Below are 10,470 nucleotides of genomic sequence, written 5' to 3'. Positions count from 1 at the left end.
GAAACTCTCGATATCGATGACGTCGAACATTTGGTGTCGATACCAACCCAACACTACCACCCACACGAAAATGCTAAGACGAATCGAAAACGCTAAAAACCTGTACGTACTGTATTTGTTTAGATCATGCATGTAGTTGGTCCCTGGCTATACCTGCCAAAAACGTAAATATTTGGTCAATTCTAAAACGGTCTTGTATGTGTACCCCTCCATATGGGATAAGGCTGACTACTCCTACGATTTTTGGATTTAATTTTAATCTAACATTTTTGTGGTGCAACACATATCTCATGTTGTTGTATTGTAAGCAAAGGAAGATATTGTTAGGGGGTAAGCCTACAAAAGGTGCAGAGTACTGAGTTTTTAAACCCATTTTTATCAGTCATAACTTGCGTTTACGAGCTTAGAAAATGGGGGCATTCAATTCAAACAGGAAAGGGTTTCAAAAATATGCATTTATGGTGACCGTTTTCATTGCTTACGCGTGGCCGCACAGAAATTATTCAGCGAGGAACGATACGTATACAATAGACATGGGGATGGGGCGAGAAAAAAACCTTCTTTTGGTTCAAGTGGAAGGAAGAAGGACATATCTATGTATGTTACATCTATGAAAGGAGACGAGAGAGTGGCAAGGGTCTGGAATGGACACGTTGTCTCCAGACAATAAAAGTGTTAAACGACTGGACTTTAACTTCAGACCCGGACACCTGGCTTGCAGCAAAAAAGTTTCATAACATTTAACACTGATACATTTATATTCAATAGATCTCAATCTGATATATAAATAATGCACTCATTTTGTTATCATCAATAATCATTACAACTAGTTCAATCATTCTTGTAAATATGGTCATTCAATGGCTGTTAATTAATAGCATATTAACAATCTTGATTTATGCACTTATCGCATGATATGGCAATTTGTAATTGAAACGAATTGCATCACTTATAGATGGATATTCAGTAATTGCTAACAAAAAGGGTGTTGCATTCTTCATGAATGTACAGTAAATATTAACTTGATTATTATAACTATTACAAAATAATTATTACATGTATAAATAAATTAAGCGCCCGACATACATGTATGGTAATTTTAACATAATTATTCCTCTTATAGCGTTCTCTTCATTTGTTTCTTTACTTAACATTTTAACTTATCAAATATTACATTTAATTAATTTCCCGGAAAATTGCCTCTTGCAAAATAAGGACTTGAAGCCTGTTAAACCATCACTGGCTTATTCAATAATAATATGTCAATAATCCAACACGAATGAAATAAATGACCAGGGCTGAGTTGCTCGAAGCATGGTTAGCGCTAACCATTGGTTAAGAGGTATTAAAACCTATAGGTTGTCATGGTATTTAACCCGGGTTAGCGCTAACCATGCTTCGAGCAACTGGGCCCTGATTACTTGGCATATTGCCTTCTCAATAACGGCCAACAATAAAGGAAGCTTGCTTAACTTCTGTTTCTCAATGCAGATGAGTCTACAATACGACTCAAAGCCCACGATCAGAATAGCACAATACAATTCAGTTTGAGTATTCACAATGTATACGTATATGACCATCACACACAAAATTTGCTTTAGCACTATAGAAGGCAACGAATTAAATTTCCACCTTAAAGCGGTTTTCAATTGAGTGACGGTACTAATTCGTATGTGCTCGATTGGTTACAAAGCTCGCGCCACTTTCTCAACCAATTCGTTGCCTTTGGCACCAATCACATGCACTTGTTTCGAGTTGTTATCAGATTAGCGTGGTTACGTTTGTTATGATTGGCCAGACTTTGGAAAACCACTGCAAGGTGAGCGATTTTATTGTTCACTCAAAAGTAGCACTTTTTCATTCTGTTATGGCGCTTAACCTTAGTACAGCCCATCACCATAGTTCAGACCACACATAGAAAGGACCATGGAATGCGCGAAGCTGTCGCTATCAGTCTCCCCCGCAATAATCTTCAGCTTGGGTCTGCGCCTGCGCAGACGGTACACTACATCATGGCGCACGCGCATTTGATCCGTAATGATCAAGCCCTTCAAGTCAGGTAACACACTCAGATCAAACAGGCGCTTAATACAATCATCTGTCAGAGACCCTGAGCTGCGATCATGGCCGCTGACCTCAAGCTCCTCCAGCAGTGGGCACTTGGTCATGACGTCACTAACCGCGTTGTCAGTGACTCCCGTGACGGACTCCAATCGGAGTTTGCACAGATTGGGGCAGTTGTTGGCAATGTGGTGTACGGCCGCATCTGACAGCCATACGCCAGCTCCTGTGTTGGAGGAACCTAGCTCAAGGACCACTAAGCTGTCCTTGCAGAAGTCCACGGCTTTGATGACGTCATCATCGTGTACAGAGAAATCCGAACCAAACGTCACACTTTGATATGGCGTCACCGCATTGGCAATGTGATCTAGATCGGCTCTGGAGCTACAGGAAATACAACAAAAAATGCTTTCTGTTAACAACGCGTTAGATTGCAAATAGTCAAGTCGAGGAGGTGCCATCTTGAAAATTGAGGACATTTGAGTGGGCAGCAAGGCAAATCGTAACATGTAAACGATTTCACTGGAAATATTTTACGTGTCACAAAATATTGGAGATTGCGGTCCTAACAGCTGTTAATACCCTCGCACCACCAAGACAATCATACACGGCACAAGATACCATTACATGGCCATTTGTGCGAAATTTGCAAAACCAAGGGATCTTGGAAAGATCTGCACTGATGATATTGAAGACATAAATTTTACGCTCTCCTGCACTGGATCTACAACCGCTTTAGAACTTTTGGAACTTTTCCACAAGTTTAATATCTAACAACATCCAATTTTCTGAGAGATCCAAATAAAGCTATATTTTAGGGGTATAGCTAAAATATACGAGGAATAAGCGAAAAATTTTAAGTAATATGTTTTTCTTTCGTGTTGAACCGACTTTCAAAGATAACTTGAAACTTTTTCCAAGTCGAGTGATTAGATTTGTGACGAAAATAGCCTGCGAGGAAGCTCTCCTGGGGGTTGACGAAAACGACAGGAATGATTCATGAAAACATGTAACAAAGTGCCCAGCGCAGGAAACTTCTTGAAAGACAAGTGTTTTAATTGTTCAAAAAAGGAAAGAAAAAGAAAAAGAAAACAAACAAACAAAAAACTAATAAAAGAGAAAAATAATAGCGTGTTTGTTCTTGTCAAATATCGACCAGCAGAAACACCGGATTTGAACTCGAAGATTGAAAGAAATAAAATCAGTTTGTAACTATAAAACGGAAAAATAATAACACATAGTTACATACCTGAAAAGAGCTCTGGGCTCGATCTTCATTAAGCTGTAATTTCCATGAAACACTGGTGGTTCAAACACGCTGAAATCCTCATGAACTGAACAAGGTTCCGCAATCTTCTTGCAGCATCGTCCACACATGTCGAAATCACAGCCTCTTTTGGGCTGGTTAGAGCATCTCACGCCCTTACACTTCCTTTGGCTGTTTCTTTTCTTTTGAGCTTTATCGCCAGTGGTCAGGTCTTCAGCGCTAACAAACTCTTTGGCATTCCAGTTGAGGCGTTTGTCAACTCGGGGATGACAAACTTTCACGGCATCCTTGATGTTGAAAAGCTCGCCTATATATGAATGAAAATGTACGCACAATGACATAGAAAAGCATATACACTACCTCCCACTGGTATTATTAAAAGTATTTTGCATGACAAGATGTCTCTGGCTTTCATGTCGGTGGATGAAATCCTTGAAAGTGTTATTCTGTTATTCTGAGCAGTACTTTCCTGTGGTGCTGTTTATTATGCTGTACAAGGTGGTTCTAACAGTTGAGTCTGTGGATGAAATCCTAAGTGTGACCATTGAAATGAAAACTACTGTGCAGTACTTTCCTGTGATGCTGTTTATTATGCTGTAAAAAGTGGTCCTAACTTTTGAGTCTGTGGATGAAATCCTAAAGTGTAACCATTCAAGTCAGTGAAAGCTACTGAGCAGTAATTTCCTTTGGTGCTGTTTATTATGCTGTACAAGGTGATTCTGATAACTACCAAATCTGGATAAAGTCATTCAAATGAAAGCTATTGAGAATTACTTTGAACTAAAGTTGTTTGCCTTGCAACGTTTTCTAAAATTAAACTTGGGATTTTTTTGTAATTTTAACTAGTTCAAACAAACAATGAATACAAGCGTTACCTAATTCACTTAAAACCTCAGGCGTCCACAAAGTATCCGTAGCGCATCTGAAAAACTTCAACTTGCTTTCCTCGTCCCAATTCATCTTCCTTTCCAGGCCAGCAAACACGATGAAGGCAATTCCTTCGTCCACATAAGCTGGGCATTCGCATTCAACAGTCCTACATCTGCAGCTAAACGAATCCTTCTCTGCGCTTGCCAACAGGTAGTCTCGGACAAGCTTTCCTAATGTCTCCGGGTCACCAAGTTCTTTTCCCATACGGTGAAAGACTTCCGTTGCATCGATGTTAAACCCATTATCTTCCACATTCTGTAAGAGCTTGCCTATCGCCTCAGTGGTCCACTCTTTTGGGAATTTTCTCTGAGCGGCCGTTAGAATTGAAGCAAGGTGACTCTCTAGGAATTTGACTTTAACAGGTACGTTGCAGAGGGACAAGATCAAGCTTGAAAGATCTGCTTCGTCTTTCTCGGATATTCTAAACACAAAAAGGTAATCGTTAGCTTGTTTTAAGGAACAACTTCAAACTTCAATACTTCCTAATATTTTTAAATCAGTTCTACTGCGCGCAGGTAAAAGGCGCTGATCGCGGCGGCCAGAGGGAAACTAGAACTGATGACGTCACAGGACATTCAATAAATCTAATACAATAGATGTATATTTACGCAAGGAATTGAATTAATAGTTTGGAATGGTTTGATCTGTTCAGAAAAGGAGGGGTTTATCTAGATATCTGCTTCATTCTTTAGTAACATCGACACAGATATAGTTTTTAAAAGTTTGCATGTTTAATGTTTCCATTCTGGCGCGGACCCTTTTGAAAAGCTTGCGTGTTTGGTACTTTCAGATTTAAAGTAGATGGAACATGAAAACGCAAAGAAACTTTTCTGTTTTCAAACCGAAAATGCGTCTGTGCTGACGGAGCACCTGAGATTAATTGAAAGGTTTATAAGATTTGTTAAAAACTAGAGGTTACAATGGATTGTATAATGCAATTCCACGGATCTGATTGGCTTAGGGGCAACGGTAAATGAGTCATTATACCATGCCATAGGTTGCTCTTGCAAAGCGAAATCAGCAAGATCTAGCAATATTTCTTGATTGTTTTTAATAAAACAATTATTTCACTCACGCTTGTTGGATATGAGATGATAGATAGCCAACGAGGCTCTAGATAACATCTCATATCCAATGCCCGCTCGTGCAATAACTGTTAATTAAACTCCTCATACTCAACCTCAAAAACAACTCCGCAGTGCGGCTTGACTCCGGACGCCAGTGACGAATCATCTCTCCAAGTATCATACTAAGCGCGATATTGAAATCGTCGAACTCTTTAATGTGAAGGTCAGTGAGGTTTGACATAAGCTTGTACACTGAATCCACGTCCCACGAAGTCATGTTGTAATGTTTGAGCTCGCGGAAGAATTCGTGCACGCTTTTCTCGAGAAAATCGAATTCCTCACTTGAATCGTCACTATCAGTGTCAGTTTGCTCTTCTTTTGGTGTCTTATTCTCTGAAAATAAATAAATAACAATGGACAACAACAAAAAAATCACTTTATTTAAGTGTCAATGTATTTGGCACAGAGCACTAATTGGGGACACTTTCCAGATCGAAATGGAACTTTAGAAGTGTTGGTTTTTGAGGAGAGGAGAAAACCGGAGTACCCGGAGAAAAACCTCTCGGAGAAAGGACGAGAACCAACAACAAACTTTAGAAGTGTTGGTTTTTGAGGAGAGGAGAAAACCGGAGTACCCGGAGAAAAACCTCTCGGAGAAAGGACGAGAACCAACAACAAACTTTAGAAGTGTTGGTTTTTGAGGAGAGGGGAAAACCGGAGTACCCGGAGAAAAACCTCTCGGAGAAAGGACGAGAACGAACAACAAACTCAACCCACATATGACATAGAGTCCGGGAATCGAACCCGGGCCACATTGGTGGGAGGCGAGTGCTCTCGCCACTGCGCAATCCCTGCTCCCCTGCAGAGGTAACTTAAGTACTTTTCAATCCTAACTTCTAAATAATAGATTTCTTAAAAAATGATTATTGTATTTTTTGGGCATATTTTAACCCTTGAAGCCCTAACAGTGATCAGCATCAAATTTCTCCTTATAACATCAATGGTTATTCAACCCCTGAGGTCATGAGAATTAAGGATAATATGACCATTTGTACTAATATTTTTATGATGACAATAAAGTGATTTGTGCATTGGGTGGTCACTAATATAAATGCCACAGTAAGCGGATATTGAGCTTCTAGAATTGAACAGCAGGGGAGGGGGCAGTGGAGGTTCACAATAGGGACTGGGAGGGTGAAGGGTGTAGTGGTCACAACACGAAATCTTTTTGTTTGCAGTCAAGATTTTTACCAATTATTTGACCTGGATGCTAAAAATCCAAACAATACTGGCAGTTTGTGCACAGAAATAGATTTGCATCCCTGCCAGTAGTCAGCTGTATATGAAAGGTCGAAATCCAGAGAATTAATTTCCTGATTCCTCATTTCATCAATAACATCTTTATATCCAACTCCCCCAATGCAATCACAGCCCTAGACTGTAAATTGACTGCTGTCCCTCCTGACACTAACACAAGAGCTGCAAAGGGAGGTATCATTAATTTAAGCATCTAAGGTCACCGTTGCTTAAAAATGTGGTTAGGGTTTGAGAACCTCATGGCAGCCTCACTCTGGTTTACCAAAAATACCCCATGGGGGGGCAGGCAGGGACTTCATTTAGACTTTTAACAGACAGACAAGAGGTTAGGGCACATGGGCAGGATAGGTACTGTAACTTGGACATGTTCTTGTATGAAAACTGTTGGTCAAGATAATAATACCAGCCACTGGCAAGGTTGTGTTCACAGATGGTCACAGTTTGCCCAGTGCCTGGCCTTTTAAAGGTGATCAGCATCAAATTTCTCCTTGTAATATCAATGCTTATTCAACCCCTGAGGTCATGAGAATTAAGGATATGATCACCCAAGGTATAAATTATTTTCTTGATATTTTTTTATATCTTCTCTCTGGTACTTTTATACCAAAGTTATGGGGACAAGATAGGAGAATTTGTTCTTTGATATTGGGGGTTAAAGGGTTAATGAAACCCCTGGGCAGGGGAAGGGCAGTTTAGTGTTATGGAGAGTGGAGGGGGACAGGGAATTGATTTTATTTGATAGAAAAAGCTAGTTCATTCTTACCATCTGGTGTCTTGTGCTTGGTCCATAGCTCCATAGCTTTGTCCAGAGTCAGAGATTCCCGGTCACATTCATTATCACTACTGCTGTTATCGTCATCAGTCTGGGCACCAGCAACAGCAGCAGCTAATAACAGGTTCAGATTGCCTCCTGGCTGAACAACACCAATATCTAATCAAACAATACAAACATTTACAGTCAAGTCATTAACCAACTCAGAGAAGAAAAAACAACATTTTTGTTGAGAAAATTGAAAATTGCACAGTACCACAGAGAAGTACTGCTCAAGAGGTTTCATTTGAATGCTCAAATAGTGCACTGGAAAGTACTGCTCAGTAGCTTTCATTTGAATGGTCAGAGGTTAGGATTTCATCTACAGACTCAAAGTAAGAACCAACTTGTACAGCATAATAAACAGCACCACAGGAGAGCACTGCTCAGTAGCTTTCATTTGAATAGTCACACTTTAGGATTCTTATGTACACAGACTCAAAATCTAGAACCACCTTGTATGGCATAGTTGAACAGTCACACTTAAAAGGTTTAACCAAATGCTGAAGACTAACTTACCAAGAACAGTTAAAGAAGGATAAATTGGTGGCCTATGAATAAATGAAAATAGGTTAATGTCAACAACAAAATACATATTTGTTCTGCACTTAAGCTGTGAGGATGGGTTAGAGGGAAGTTGAATGGTGCTATCATTCCTTTGATTAATAATACCCAGTATACTTGTAGCTTCAAACCAATGAAAATTTGTGTAAGTGTCAAGACAAGAGATACGTACATCATGCTGATCCTTGTGTATTCAACAAATTTCAAGTACACCCTAAGATTTGTTTATTCTTATTGAGATGGACTTTTGCCACCCAAAACACCATGGAAAATTACTGATTACTGATATCAATCAATTGATTAATCAATCAATCAATCAACCAACCAACTAACAAATCAATCAATCAATCAATCAATCAATCACTTAAGCAATTAAGCAATTAAGCAATCAATGAATCAATCAATCATTCCATCCATCCATCCATCCTAAGCGGAAAAAATGTTTGCAACTCCATCAGTAGATCATGTGAAAACCCGTCTGCTTACACAGTTGCAATCAATCAATCAATCAATCAATCAATCAATTAAGCAATTAAGCAATCAATCAATCAATCAGTCAATCAATCATTCCATCCATCCATCCATCGTAAGCGGAAAAGTTGTTTGCAACTCCATCAGTAGATCATGTGAAAACCCGTCTGCTTACACAGTTGTAATCAATCAATCAATCAATCAATCAATCAATCAGTCATCCAACCAACAAATCAATCAGTTAAGCAATCAATCAATCAATCAATCAATCCATCAATCAATCAATCCATTCTAAGCAGAAAGGTTCCACCAGTCCAGTCATGTGAAAGCCCACCTACTTACACAGTCATTATCAATCAATCAATCAATCCATCCTAAGCAGAAAGATTGTTAGCAACTCCACCAGTTCATCACATAAAATCCCACCTACTTACACTGTACACGCAGTTGTAAGAATTAATAGTCTTGAGAAATTATGCTTGACTGCACATGTGACTTGTGAAATAAATGTATTAATAGGATAACTTACATGAACTGTTGTTCATCGGGGTGGTTATACCAGCAGTCTTTACCAAACAAACACCTTCCTTCCTGGTAATAATGACAAACCTTGGCAAACAAAGGAAGAAATGATTAATTTTAAGAATTTGCTGGCAACAGTTTTATACCTAGCAGTCACTGCCAAAGAAAATGTGTTTAATTTTCAGAAGAAAGTTTATGAATGTTATGAAGTTACCGGTACATCCCATTTTATTGAAAGAATCTTTCTTTTGTGCATAATTTCCTACTAAAATAGTTAACTGAGTACTTGAATTAACTACAATAAAATGGGGGCAACCTTCACTGTCTTACATGGTTGGTCGAGAAGACAAAACAATGAACAATAGAACAATGCTCTCAGTCCCAAAAAACAACGAAGTCGCAGGTTATCAGGGGCCAGTGAAAATAGAGCTTTTGAAAGGTGCAGGTCTTCTGATAAAATGCTGAGAATGGAAAATTCTTAAATTTTGAAATGAAAAATTAAAAATGGGGACTCCATTCCTTTCTTTCATTGATATCACTGAGAATGTCTTGTTTAAAGCGGATAAAAATGTTGAGAGAAATCTCAAAACTTCAGTTTCCATTTCAGAATCTTTTCAGATTTAGTGTTCAGTGGTGGAGCACCTGTAGTGATCAAAACTAAGACTCTTGTAGTTAAGAACAGTTACCTCTTTTTGGTTTTAAATTACATGTATCTTTAAAATTCTAAATTTATATGCGGACATCATTCCTGCCACTGCAAATGATCACAGAGCAAAAGTATCCTAGAAGAATACAACAAGGGCCTGTCTTGCCAGGTTTATTTAAGATCTGCGTATATTAAGGCTTACCGGCACATCTCTGCTATCATGTGAAAAGCGGCAATTGTTTCCTTCTCTGCACTCTCCACGTATGTAGTACCTGACAAACAAAGGAACTTGTGTTTGAAATATGCCTTCATTGGTGAACTCTCTTGTTAAAAACTTCACTTGCAAGAAATTGCTGTTTTCTGAAAATTTATGTAATCGGATGTTATCATTTTTCTAGTGATAAAAAACACACAATGTTTGTGTTGCGTGAGCACCAAATTAATAAAATTGTACAGAACGCAAGGAACTATGAGCTTTTTGGTGGAACATGCTGTATTAATCCAGGGCTGCAGTGAACACTAATTTTGTCTCTTTGGTAATCGCGTTCTTCACGGCTCCACCGAAACCAAAAGTTACGATTTTTTAAACTAAGAAACTTACTTGCAGAATCCGTTAGCCTTCCTGCAAAAGAAAACATCAAGTGGATTAACCATTTAGCACTCAACTTGTTATGGAATCCGATGCAACGACTTGTTCTCACAAAGATTATAAAGTATCAGCAAGCGCTTTTAATGGGTTCCATTAATAAACTGCGCTTAAATCAGTCCAACTAAAACCATTTGAAACCCTTGCGGAACGATCAACAATATCCTA

General features: G+C 38.8%; 1 protein-coding gene across 1 annotated transcript; it reads right to left on the bottom strand.

Moving 5' to 3' along the window:
* Window positions 1-1,417: 1,417 nt before the first annotated feature.
* On the bottom strand, window positions 1,418-10,379 carry LOC146463566 (uncharacterized). Its single transcript, XM_085084300.1, has 9 exons — window positions 10,258-10,379; window positions 9,859-9,928; window positions 9,018-9,097; window positions 7,973-8,004; window positions 7,406-7,573; window positions 5,439-5,718; window positions 4,204-4,679; window positions 3,311-3,635; window positions 1,418-2,445 (listed from the first exon to the last, which is right to left on the bottom strand). The coding sequence occupies exons 1-9, from the start codon at window positions 10,308-10,310 to the stop codon at window positions 1,881-1,883; spliced, it is 2,049 nt and encodes a 682-aa protein (XP_084940426.1). The 5' UTR covers window positions 10,311-10,379; the 3' UTR covers window positions 1,418-1,880.
* Between the last annotated feature and the right edge of the window lie 91 nt (window positions 10,380-10,470).

Source organism: Pavona decussata, unplaced genomic scaffold (assembly GCF_977016875.1).
Source record: "Pavona decussata unplaced genomic scaffold, jaPavDecu1.1 SCAFFOLD_175, whole genome shotgun sequence".
Classification (NCBI taxonomy): Eukaryota; Metazoa; Cnidaria; class Anthozoa; order Scleractinia; family Agariciidae; genus Pavona; species Pavona decussata.
This window is presented reverse-complemented; position numbering and strand designations above follow the sequence as displayed.